Here is a 13564-nt window from a genome sequence, read left to right as displayed (position 1 = left end):
CACTAAAGCAGATTTCTGGTTCAGAAAACACAAAAGCGGTTTTGAAAAAAAAAAAATGTTCTGAGAAGCTGATAGGACTTGTAAGCCTTTAACTGAAATTGTGGTGGCACAGGTTCAAGGCACAGAATTACTCATCAACACAAGACACTGTTCCAAAGCAACCCTACTATGCACTCAACAGTTAGAACATACATTTAGTCCTATAAGCAATCGAAAATCGGATCCCAAGTCAACCAAAACTTAACATTTCCCCTCAAAACATTCTGGAGAGCTTATATTTTTAACTGAATATGAGTTCCTCCTCACTCTTTGAGCCAATCAATACTTTTTGATTTTCAGAAGAGTAGAATTCCCCTGTCACCAGGGCCATCTGGGTGTTTGTTGCAACATGCCTGATAGTGACTGCTAGATTGTCAGCTCCTAGATGCTTCGAAGGCTCAGTGAAACTCCAGGAAGTAACTGGTTGGAAAAGTCTCCATAACTTGGACACAGAAGGCTGTCTTATCCAACAGACTCTGGTTTTATATTCCCTATGAGTCCAAGTGATCTTTGATAAGCTGCAATTCACTAATTAAATCTTCCAGTAAACATTTCTTGAACATTTACTGTGTGCTCAGTGCAGGGAGCATACCATGGTGAATATGCCACAACATCTGCCTTTATGTGCGTCACAGCTTCGTCGTGATTTCTGTCACTGCTTAGTACAGATACCAATTGCTAAGCCTGATGTTTGCCCCTTAACTGGTCACCAGAATTTTAACACAAGACAAGTACAATTTCTTCAGGCCCAACAGAAGTTGAAGAAAGAAGAAGAAGAAAGGAGAAGGAAGCAGTTGTAGGAAAATGTTCCTAAATAAAGTGTGCAATACCAACCGCTGCCTTTGAGCTGCTTTTGAAAGTTTTGGTTTTCACATTATTAACTCTAAGAGGATTTATTCTTATTTCTCATCAGCCCAAATGAAAAAAAGAAAAAGAAAAAAAAGCAGCAGGAAATTTCCCTTTACTTGACTGAGTGTTCACAACCCATTTATATTGTACAAGTATTTAGAAAAGTAATGAAGTAATTCGGGTCTTGATTTGGAGCCATTCAGAGGATCACCAGTTATTTTCAAGATTTTCTCAAGTTTTGTGGTGATGGTGAATTGGGTGGGAGAATATGTGTTATGTATGTGTATATATCTTACAAAAATAAATGTTTGCCAACTGTACTTTCAGGAGGACCCTTGAGGCAATGCCAAATGAAACACAAATATAGGGTACCAATCCTTACACTAGTAAGAACTATCATTTTAGAAAGTAAGACAACCTTGAATCCAGCTACAATTACAAAGAAAGGAATTTTTTAGCATCTGAGCTCATTCCCAAAATGAAATTCTACCACTATGATGTGTGGAAAGAGCATTTTTTTTTCCAGTCAGAGAAACAAGTATTGAACCCTAGCTCTACCATGGACTCAGTCAATGGCCTTAGGTAAATTACTTAATCTGTGTTTCAGTTTCCTTGCCTGTAAAATAGGCCTAAAAATACTAACCCCTTAGGATCATTGTAAAGATTCTATGAGATAGCATATAGAAAGCTCTTGGCATCAAGTAGGTGTATGAAAAATGACAGCACTCCTCCCACCCCACTCCTTGACCAAACTATGCAAGAGTTGGGTTTTGAGAGGGGTTTTCTTGCGGTCGTTTAAAGAGAATAACTCTTAAAGCCTGAAACTGTATTTAGGAGACAATAATTAACATTGCATTACCATAGTTTAATTCACAACCACATTTTCGCACTGAATTCCCACATCTCTAAATCATACTTCTGCATATAGTCATTGCCATCTACCTCACTTTTGACAGTGCAGTGGTCTATGGCCATAACCACCCTGAACACACCTGACCTCAGAAGCTAAGCAGGGTTAGGCCTGATTAGTAATTGGATGTGAGATAGTACAGTAGTACAAAGGACAAGATTGTTTGGAGCACTCATCAAAAATCCTGACAAATTTCAACTAATGAGTTGGTAACAATGATCATATCAGACAAGTTCATTGTCTGTAAAGGAGAAGTCATGTTCTGCCTTTCTTCTGTGTATGATTTTAAAAAGCAAAGCCAAATTTTACAAAGAAATTCGGCCAGGTGCAGTGGCTCACTCCTGTAATCCCAGCATTTTGGGAGGCTGAGGTGGGCTGCTAAGGTCAGGAGCTCGAGACCAGCCTGGCCAACATGGTGAAAAATGTCTCTACTAAAAACTACAAAAATTAGCCAGGCGTGGTGGAGGGCACCTGTAATCTCAGCTACTTGGGAGGCTGAGGTAGGAGAATCACTTGAACTTGGGAGGTGGAGGTTGCAGTGAGCCGAGATTGCGCCATTGCACTCCCGCCTGGGCGACAGAGCGAAACTCCATCTCAAAAAAAAAAAAAAAAATTCAGTGGAGCACAGTAAGTCATTCGTTCAGTTAATAAGCATCTATAATGTGCCTGGCACCGTTCTAGGATCTGGGAATTCAGACTGGCAAACAAAGGCCCTGCTGTCATGCAACTTACACTCCAGTAACTTGGAAACTTTTGGCACTTCGTGATGAAGCCAATGATTTCATTTCATCACTTCATTTGCAGTGAAGCAAATGGGACTAAGAACTGGGAAATGGGCTATCCATGCACTATTTTTAAAATATAATTTAATTTTAAAATGTAATTCCCTTGTGTTAGATTTCTAACCCCAGTGTGCCCAGTTAAAAATGAAGACAACCAATTAGAATGCACTGAGGTATTCTGATTTCCAAGTAAATATTCAGCTATTGGAATAAGAATAAGAAGTTCCATTGCTTTTATACCAGCATTCTTTTTCATATGGAACCAATTTCTTGAAATATCCTCAAGAGTATCTCTGGAAGCTCACTGTCATATGATACTTGAAACTTGAAAGCAAACCATAATATAGGAATTCAAAATATGGAATTGGTTGACGGGATTTAACATTCTAATTCTAGTGTCCCACAAACCTTAAACCCTAGATTCAGTTCCATGCCTACTCACAAACTCAGGAATTCCTCTAGAGCTCAGCTTCCTCTTCGATTAAATGAGAAGTACAATCGCACCTATCAGAGCTGGCTAACTACTCTAGCAAACTACTTGAAATCTCAGTAGCCTGACACAATAAAAGCTTATTTCTTGCTCGTATCATAGTCCAGTGCTGTTTGGCAGGGTGGTCCTATTCTCCCTCATTGATCAGAAACCCAGGCTTTTCAATCACGTGATTCCAGCATCTTCTAGAACCTTGTCCTCCTCTGCATTCTGTTGATACATGAGGAAAAAGAGAAGATGTGGAGGACCACATGGGCTTTTTTTCTAGCCCAGGCCTGGGGAAGGTTTTCCTCTCCTCTGTCCACATTCCAATGGCAAGGACTCAGTCATGTGGCTGCACTTCTCTGCAAGGAGGCTGGGGAATGTAGTTTGACTGTGTGCCCGAGGGGAAGCGGAAACAGCTTGGTGAACATATAGGAGACATCACCACAGTACTTACTTCAGAAGGTTGTTTGGAGGATTAAGTGAGACAATAGATAAAAGAACTCATAAAGGTGTCTAGACCAATAAATATTAGCTCTGGGCTATTATTAATGTGCTCCTGTCTAGGCTGAGGCCCATCTTCTCCATGCAGCTCACCCTGGAAGGAACAGAGAAAGCCAAGGCATTGTCTCCTAGCTTTATGCTGTCGGCAGAGATAATTATAGAAAGAGTCTTCAAAGCTGCCTGTGCCCTTTGCCCCCTTTATCAGGCATCTTCATTTCAATTCATTCTAGATACATTTCATGGAATTGAGATGAGTGAGCAAGGAGAAGAGCCAATCTTTTCATCATATATACTCTCAAATAACGCTGGCTCTTTTTGGCCACCATTTCTCAGCATAAGCTCACTTACTGTTAAATTATACCTAACCCATGTGACCCTGAACTCTGAAAGAAGCTGGGATTCACCATTCATTCATCCAGCTCTGTTCTCCAAGCTGCCACAGTGATTTCTTCTAAACAGTGTATATCTGATCATGCCAATACCTGCTTAAAATTCTTCATTGTCTCTCCACTGAATTAGAATACAATCCAAATGCCTTATGCAGAGACAGTTATCCCCCATCCCACCCTCCCAGGATCAGCCCCTGCCTCCCTCTCCAACCTCATTTCACATTGCTCTCTTCCCCTCCTACCTCATTCATTCATTCAACAGCTATTTCTCCAGCCTCTCGCCTAGGCATTAGAGGTAGAGGAAAACAGACAGCACCCCTGCCCTGGTGGTGGGGGATTGCACTCCAGTCACAGGGGCTTTCCTTTAACTTACTCTCTGCCTCTGTGCTTGGTGTTGCCTGTCCTCCTCCTCCAGTTCTTCTCACAGAGGCCTGTTTAGAACAGTCCCTCCACCCTTGGTTACTCTCTCACCAGCATCCTATGTGCATTCTTCACAGTATGTATCAATCTGGAAGATTGTTTGACATGTTTTTGTGCATTTAATATCTGTCTTCCTTTACCACAGAGCAATTTCCATGAGGGTAAGGATCTTATTGATCTTATTAACTTTTGTATCCTGAACACCTGCTTGCCTGGCACAAAGCAGATGCACAATAAACATCTGTTGAATGAATGGATTAATGAATGAATGAATGAACCAGCAGGAAACAACCAATGCATCTGGTGATGGCCCCCAGGCCTGGGGAGAAAGTTTGAGCTCCAGTTTTCTTCCTGGGAGCCTGTGCTCATCTCTGTCCTCTCTGACTGTTGTTTTGCAGGGAATGACACCACTCCACTGGGCGGCTTTCCACAACCAGCCTCAACACACCCAAATGCTGCTGAAGAAGGGGGCAGACCCCACCCTTGTGGATAAAGACTTTAAAACCGCTCTCCACTGGGCAGTCCAGGTGAGAAATTGACCTGTGGACTGGTCTCAGGTTTAAATGGTGGAAAGCAGTGTTAACAATTTTCTGAGTAGGTCAAACTTTAAAGATGGAGGTTTCAGCTCTTCATTCAGCTCCACCACTTGTTGAAAAGAAACCCTGCCAAGATGCAAAGGGGAGCAGTTATAAAATATCAAGCAGAGCCTGCCTTGGGTGTCACACACAGACACACACACACCCCTCTCATTCTCTCTCTTTCTCTCTCCATCTCATTGCTTGCTACCGGCTTACTGTGTCCCAGAGTAAACCTTCAAAGAATTGCTGGGAAAATGCCTTCAAAGTCTTTGAACCATGACTCTCTGACTCTCTTCTTGCTTCCAAATCCTCCCCAGCAGAGTCGCTTCAGGTGATCCTGAATTCTACACCCAACAGTGAAAGTAGTGGCTCATGACCCTGCATCACTGTCACATAAGGAAGTCCCCGTCAATACACACAACCAAACAAATCAGAATAGGCTCAAGAAATCTACTGTCCAGAGAGGGCAAAACCAAGCGTAAGGTGAAAGAATAATAATCACTAATGTGTAACAGAGTGCTTTCTATTTTCAAGGGGAATGATTAACTAAAAGTTACCTATTCCTTTTTCAAGGAGAGCATCCTTTGCATAAACTTGCCAGCCCGTCTCTGTCTTCAGCACAGACACCCCCACAGTTGATTTCTGTTGGCCCAGAAAGGGCACCTGTCTGAGCTACTGCCAGGACCCTGTGAGAATAGTTTCTGCTGCCCTGACTGTGGTTTCAGTCAGCATTTCCATGTGCCAAGTACAGCAGAAGTGGGCACCTGGGACTTTCAGGATTGACATGTGTGCCTGATGTAAGGGGAAAACAGAAGTGATCTGGAAACTGCTCTGTTTTCATCCCTCCAACCTTGGCTTCAGTTTCTCTGCAAAGCTATGCCATGAGCAAGGCTTGTTTTGTCATCTCCACCTGCCCATAGCACCCTCCTACATACTTTCAGTATCTAATCACCTGCCTTGCCACCATCGCTGCCAGTCTCTGCCCAGGACTCCATGCCCTGGGGCTGGCCTCTGGCTGGTCAGGGGTCACCACTGTAGCAGTGGCCACAGAGGAACATGGCTGGGCTCCCAGGAAGCTCCTCGTGTGTTGGTTCTCAGCTGAGATGAAAGTGGCACCAGAAACAGGCATTTTCTATATAGTCACCTCAACACCACTGCATTCTGATTCCCTAGATCCAGGATGCATGTGCATTTTGAAAAACCCCCTCAGGTAATTCTGATTGACATGCATCCCCCTTCCACCATCCCAGCCCCAGTGTAGAGCTGCTGTCTTAGACCTGGCCTTGCAATGGAGTCACCAGCAATGCTTGTAAAACAACAGATTCCCAGACCCCCCTTGGGCACTCACAGGGTGGGAATCGCTGGGTTTTTGTTGTTGTTGTTGTTGTTGTTTTGTTTGGAGTCTCACTCTGTAGCCCAGGCCAGAGTGCAGTGGTGCGATCTCAGCTCACTGCAACCTCTGCCTCCCGGGTCCTGGTTCAAGCAATTCTCTTGCCTCAGCCTCCCGAGTAGCTGGGATTATAGGCACACACCATCATGCCGAGCTAATTTTTGTATTTTTAGTAGAGATGGGTTTTCGCCATGTTGGCCAGGCTGGTCTTGAACTCCTGACCTCGTGATCCGTCCCGCTCGGCCTCCCAAAGTGCTGAGATTACAGGCGTGAGCCACTGTACCCTGCCAGGAATCCCTGTTCTTATCCTTTAAGAGGCACTTTGGCAAAATCATAAGAACAACCTACTCAACTCTGAATATCTGAGTTTGCATGAATAGACTTGGGCTTGATCTAAGGCAAGTCAACACTTGCTTGGCTTAACTGATAAGGGTATCTTTGGTGTCAGAATGAGACCATGCATATGATAGTGATATGTAATGTACTATGTGATTGGACCAGATGGTCATTTTTATTAGGGTTCCTGATTTTCTCCATGGAAACTTAGTTATTATACCCATGCCTTCATATTCTTTCTCTTTTTTTATGTTTACCAGTTTGTTATAAATTATATAGCAAAGGATAAAGATGAAGAGACAGGTAGGGCAAGGGTATGGGGGAACAGGCATGGAGCTTCCATGCCCTCTCTGGGCATGCCACCCTCCAGAAACCTCCACATGTTCAGCTACCTGAAAGCTCCCATACTCTTTGTCTCTACTAAATGTCACAGCTTTTAACCTACTACATTGATTTCAGCCCTGTCTGCACAATGGAATAATCTGAAGAGCTTTTAAACAATACTCATGTCCAGGCCTCACCTCTTAGATTTTCATTCAGTTGTTCTGGGGTGGGGCCCAGCCATCAATATTTTTCAAAACTGGAGCTGGGCATAATGGCATGTGCCTATAATCCCAGCTACTTGGGAGACTGAGGCAGGAGGATCACCTGAGCCCAGGAGTTTGAGACCAAGCTGTGTAACGCAATGAGACCCTGGACTCATAAAAAAATATATTTGTATTGGCTGGGAGCTGTGGCTATAATCTTACCACTTTGGGAATCCGAGGCAGGAGGATCACTTGAGGCCAGGAGTTCAAGACTAACCTGGGCAATATAGCAAGACTCCATGTCTATAAAAAAAAAAAAAAAAAACTGTGTGTGCATGCATGTACACACACACACACACACACATATATAGAGATATATTTTTTTGAGATGGAGTCTTACTCTATTGCCCAGGTTGGAGTGCAATGGTGCGATCTTGGCTCACTACAACCTCTGCCTCCCAGGTTCAAGCAATTCTCCTGCCTCAGGCTCCTAAGTTGCTGGAATTACAGGCACGCACCACCACAACTGCCTAATTTTTGTATTTTTAGTAGATAATGGGGTTTCACCACGTGGGTCAGAGTGGTCTCGAACTCCTGACCTCAGCTGATTCACCCGCCTCATCCTCCAAAGTTCTGGGATTACTGGCGTGAGCCACCACGCCCACCCACACATACATTATTTAAAGCTCCCTCCTTTCCATAGAAGACTGTAACATGCAGCTAGGGTTTAGAAGCACTATGACAAATGAATTCATATTAATGGGTGCTAATACTTTACCTACTATTGGAGATGTTTGCATTTTAACCATGATTGTATAAGCATAATGCCTTGTTGATTTATTTACTCAATCACTAAATAAATACTTCTTGAGCATCCACTATGTGTCTTGCATTGGAGGTAAAAAGATTAAAAAGATAGGTCCCTCTAGAACCCCTACAATTGTATGTAATACTGTATATATGGTGTGTGAGCATGTTTGCATTCATTTTTCTGAGGAAGGAGTCCACAACTTTCTTGACCTCCTCAATGAGGAACAGTGACTACCCACAAAAGGCTAAGAACCCCGGCTCTGGAGAAATTGTGCATTCTCCTTCCCTATGGTTAGCAATAAAATTCAGAAGTGGTGTACTCTGCCATTTACACTGCAAAGACTGAGGGTAATTCCAAATGTCAGCTGAAATCATTATTACAGTTGCCTTCTTTAGACTTCTTTTTCACTTATAACACAGGGCTAGCATTGTGCTCATTTTAGAGTTTTTCCATATGAATGAGTCTATTTCCCGTTGTCATTTATTCCTTTTTCTGAATTTCCTGCTTTTCTCTTGGACCATATAATGAGATCACATTTAAAGCTATAGTTCATTGAAATAATAAGGCCTTTGTATTTCACCAAAATAAACAAAGCAGTAAAGATTTGAAACAGTAGGCCTACTAGGTAAACTAAGTTTAATCCTGGGCTCAAGCAATTCTACCACTCAGCCTCCCTAGTAGCTGGGACTACAGGCACACACCACCATGCCTGGCTAATTTTTTTTTAAGTAGAGACAAAGTCTCACCATGTTGCCTATGCTGGTCTTGAACTCCTGGACTCAAGAGATCCTCCCACCCAGGCCTCCCAAGTGTTGGGATTACAGGCATGAGCCACCACACTTTGCCTTCCAATCTATTCTTACAGAGTTCTTCCAACAAATCACAAAGACATGTACCAACATAGCTATTATTATACCAAAACAATTATGGTCACTGTTGGTCCTTAGTTCCCCACCCCTGACCTTTCCTCTCAAGCTCACGTAATCTTGGCTCTAATCACGCTGGAATACTAATAATCCTCACAATACATCATAAAGATTCCTTCTCTCTCCCCCACTGTCATGCTCTTCCATTTGGGTAAAATACTTCTTTCTTCTTGCACTCCCTGCATCATTCCTTCTGCCTACAGAATATCTGCTTATTCTTTCTTATTTCTCAATGGAAGGTGAACTCCCAACTAAGTGTCACTTTCTTTGTTGAGCTCCCTTTCCAAATTCTTCCCTCCATGTTACTTCTAGGACTTTGTTAAAATTGGTGAGGTGCCTGTGTCTTCCCTTCTAGACTGTGGACCTAAGGGCAACGTGCCTTATTCATCCAAATGTCTCAACACCCAGAATAGAGCTTTGTGAACGGTAGGTCCCTAAAGAGGTGTTCACTGAATTCACTCCAATAAATTTACTCATCTCAAGCCAATGGGGTTAATGGCTTATTGGGTTCTTTCTCTCTGTGGAAAAAAACATTTCATGTAAAGATTTTAGTTTTCTAGAGCAGTTTTAAGTTCCCAATAAAATTGAGAGGAAAATTGCAGAAATACGTCACCTATTAATATCTTCTGCCCCCCCGCCCCACTGACAATAAATTGCCTCCCCCGTTACCAACATCTCCCACTACAGTGGTACATTTGTTACAACTGATAGCCTACACTGACAGGTCATTAATGCCTAAAGTCCATAGTTTACCATAAGCTTCACTCTTGATATTGTACATTCTGTGGAATTGGACAAAGGTATAATGACATATATCCATCATTAAAGTATCATGCAGAATACCTTCATTGCCCTAAAAATCCTCTGAGCTCCCCCTATTCTTTCCACCCTTACCCTAATCCCTAGCAACCACTGATCTTTTTACTGTCTCCATAGTTTTGCCTTTTCCAGAATGTCATATAGTTGGAATTGTACTTTATGTAGCTTTTTCAAATTGTCTAGTAATATGCATTTACATTTCCTCCATGTCTTTTCATGGCTTAGTAGCTCATTTCTTTTTAGCACTGATTAATATTCCATTACATGAATATACCAAGGTTTATTTATCCATTCACCTATGCAAGGACATCTTGGTTGCTTCCCAGCTTTGCCAATTGTGAATAAAACCACTATAAACATCTGTGTGCAGCTTTTTGTGTAAACATAAGCTTTCAGTTCCTTTGGGTAAATATCAAGGAGCACAATTGCTGGATCTATGGTAAGGGTATGTTTAGTTTTGTAAGAAACTACCAAAATGACCGGGCGGGTTGGCTCACACCTGTAATCCCAGCACTTTCAGAGGCCGAGGCGGGCGGATCACGAGGTCAGGAGTTTGAGACCAGCATGACCAACATGGTGAATCCCTGTCTCTACTAAAAATACAAAAATTAGCGGGGCATGGTGGTAGGTGCCTGTAATCCCAGCTACTCGGGAGGCTGAGGCATGAGAATCGTTTGAACCTGGGAGGCAGAGGTTGCAGTGAGCCAAGATTGCGCCATTGCACTCCAACCTGGGCAACAGGGTGAGACTCTGTCTCAAAAAAAAAAAAAAAAGAAACCACCAAACTGTCTTCAAAAGTGGCTGTACCATTTTGCATTTCCACCAGCAGTGAATGAGAGTTCCTGTTGTTCATTATGCTCACCAGCATTTGGTATTGTCAGTGTTCTGGATTTTAGCCTTCCTAATCAATGCACTGTGGTATCTCATGGTTGTTTTAGTTTGTGTTTTTCTGATGGCATATGATGTGGTGCATCTTTTCATGGGCTTATTAGTCATCTGCAAATTTTCTTTGTGAGCTATCTATAAAGATCTTTGGCCCATTTAAAAATCATTGTTTGTTTTCTTACTGTTGAGTTTTAGGAGTTCGTTGCATATTTTGGCAATAGTCTTTTATAAGATACATCTTTTGCAAATATTTTCTTCTAGGTTGGGGCTTAACTTGTTATTCTTTTGGCAGTGTCTTTCACAGAGAAGTTTTTGATTTTAATGAAATCTAGGTTATCAATTTTTTCTTCCATGGATTATTATTTCAGTATCTAAAAGTCATCACCAAACCTGAGGTCATCTCAATTTTGCTCCTGTCATCTCCTGGAATTCTTTTTTTATTTTTACTTTTAATTGCATTTATTTTAATGCTGAATTTACTCTCATGCCATAAGTTTTTGTTTCTTCAGTTTCTTCTGGGATATCTTTTTCTTCTGGGCAATCTCCTCTTCTGGTTTAGGAACATTTTGTTCCTTTTCAGTAAGGATCATCTCAGTGTGGCAGGGAGAGCTCACGTATGGGTTAATCCAACCATGAGCTCTGTAGGTCCAGCGGCGCATCTTAGGTGCTTTGTTCACGTGGATATGCTCAATGATCAGATAATCTACATCGAAACCCATAAGTTCAGCATTACTCTCTGCATTTTTAAGCATGTGCAGCAAAAATTCAGCACTCTTTTTGGGCCACCGACCTTGTATCCAGCCCCACTGCTTGGCCTGGGCACACTTGCCAACTCCACCATTGTAACGTCAGAATGGTACACACTGTTTCTGTAAAGTGACATCTTTCAGATACTTTGTGGCTTTTCATATATGCCTACCCTGATGGCCTGAGCAGTTTCACAAGTGTTTGTAAAGTGAACACGAAGACTTGAACCTCTTGATTTGCATAATTTTGTGGGGCTCTCTGGGTCAAGTGAATAGCGAACCATTGTCACAGATTAGCTGAGGCCACTTAGGGAAAGAGCATCTCCTGGAATTCTTATATAATTTTAGAATTCACTCTGTCTCATCCAGGCTGGAGTGCAGTGACATAATCACGGCTCACTGCAGCCTGGACCTCCTGGGCTCAAGTGATCCTTCCACTTCAGCCTCTTGAGTACCTGGGACTACAGGCACATGCCACAGTGCCTCGGTAATTTTTTGTATTTTTTTTTAGAGATGAGGTTTCACCATGTTGCCTAGGCTGGTCTTGAACTCCGGGACTCAAACGATCCTCCCACCCTAGCCTCCCAAAGTGCTGGGATTACAGGTACAAGCCGCCTCGCCCGGCCTAATTTTAGGTTTTACATTTAGGTCTGTGATCAGTTTTGAGTCAATTTTGTGAAAGGTATAAGGTCTGTGTCTAGGTTTATTTTTTTGCATGAAGATGTCCAGTTGTTTCAGCACCATTTGGTGAAACAACTACCTCTTCTTTATTGTATTGCTTTTACTCTTCTGTCAAATATCAGTTCATTATGTGGGTCTATTTCTTGGCTGTCCATTCTGTTGCATTGACTTACTTGTCTATTATTTTGCCAATATCACACTATCTTGATTACTGTAGCTTTATAGTAAGTCTTAAAGTTGAGTAGTGTCAGTCGCCCAACTTTGTTCTTCTCCATTATCTTGTTGACTATTCCATGTCTTTTCCCTCTCCATATAAACTGTAGAATCAGTTTGTTGATATCTACAAGATAAGTTTCTGGTATTTTGATAGGGACTATATTGAATCTATAGATCAAATTTTGAAGAACTGATAACAATTTTAAGTCTTCTTAACCATGAACATGCAATATCCATTTATTTATTTATTTTTATAAGTTTTATTTTGTTCTTACCCTTACCATATGAAGATCTCCATTTATTTAGTTCTTTGAGGTTTTTCATCATACTTTTGTAGATTTTTTCATATAGCTCTTGTATCACATTTTGTTAGATTTGTACCTAAGTATTTAATTTGGGGAGGGGTGCTAATGTAAATGGTATTGTATTTTTAATTTCAAATTATATTTGTTCATTGCTAGTATATAGAAAAATGATCAACTTTTGTATATTAGCCTGTATCCTGAAATCTTGCTATAATTGCTTCTTAGTTTCAGAGCAATTTTTGTCTATTCTTTCAGATTTTATACATAGATAGTCATGTGATCTGAAAACAGACTGTTTTATTTCTTCCTTCCCAATCAGCATTCTTTTTATTTCCTGTTCTTGTCTTATTGCATTAACTAGAACTTTGAGTATAATATTGAAAAGAGGTTGTGGAACTGGGTACAGTGGCTCATGCCTGTAATCCCAGCACTTTGGGAGGCCGATACAGGTGGATTGCTTGAGGCCAGGAGTTCAAGACCAGCCTGGCCAAATGGCAAAAACCTGCCTGTACTAAAAATACAAAAACTAGCTGGGTGTGGTGGCACATGCCTGTAGTCCCAGCTACATGGGAGGCTGAGGCAGGAGAATCACTTGAACATGGGAGGCTGAGGCAGGAGAATCACTTGAACCTGGGAGGCAGAGGTCACAGCGAGCCAAGATCGCACCACTGCACTCCAGCCTGAGCAACAGAGTGAGACCCTGTGGAAGAAAGAAAGAAGAAAGAAAGAAAGAAGAAAGAAAGAAAGAAAGAAAGAAAGAAAGAAAGAAAGAAAGAAAGAAAGAAAGAAAGAAGGAAGGGAAAGGAAGGACGGAAGGAAGGAAAGAAAGAAAGAAAGAAAGAAAGAAAGAAAGAAAGAAAGAAAGAAAGAAAGAAAGAAAGAAGAAAGAAAGAAAGAGAAAGAAAGAAAGGAAAGAAAGAAAGAAAGAAAGAAAGGAAGGAAGGAAGGAAGGAAGGAAGGAAGGAAGGAAGGAAGGAAG

General features: G+C 41.7%; 1 protein-coding gene and 1 pseudogene across 1 annotated transcript in view; one reads left to right on the top strand and one right to left on the bottom strand.

Annotated features, from left to right (window-relative positions):
- ANKRD55 (ankyrin repeat domain 55) overlaps positions 1–9356 on the top strand; it is a 95740-nt gene extending 86384 nt beyond the window's left edge. Inside the window, exons 6-7 of the mRNA XM_032145427.2 lie at positions 4764–4892; positions 9246–9356. Of these exons, the coding sequence (XP_032001318.2) occupies positions 4764–4892; positions 9246–9356 (240 nt within the window). The remainder of the gene's footprint in view (positions 1–4763; positions 4893–9245) is intronic.
- Positions 9357–11119: 1763 nt separating this feature from the next.
- LOC116462553 (large ribosomal subunit protein uL22-like) lies at positions 11120–11667 on the bottom strand (annotated as a pseudogene).
- Positions 11668–13564: the final 1897 nt, after the last annotated feature.

Source organism: Hylobates moloch, unplaced genomic scaffold (genome assembly GCF_009828535.3).
Source record: "Hylobates moloch isolate HMO894 unplaced genomic scaffold, HMol_V3 SCAFFOLD_23, whole genome shotgun sequence".
NCBI classification, from domain to species: domain Eukaryota; kingdom Metazoa; phylum Chordata; class Mammalia; order Primates; family Hylobatidae; genus Hylobates; species Hylobates moloch.
Note: the sequence above shows the minus strand (reverse complement) of the source record. Positions and strands in the feature narration are given on the sequence as shown.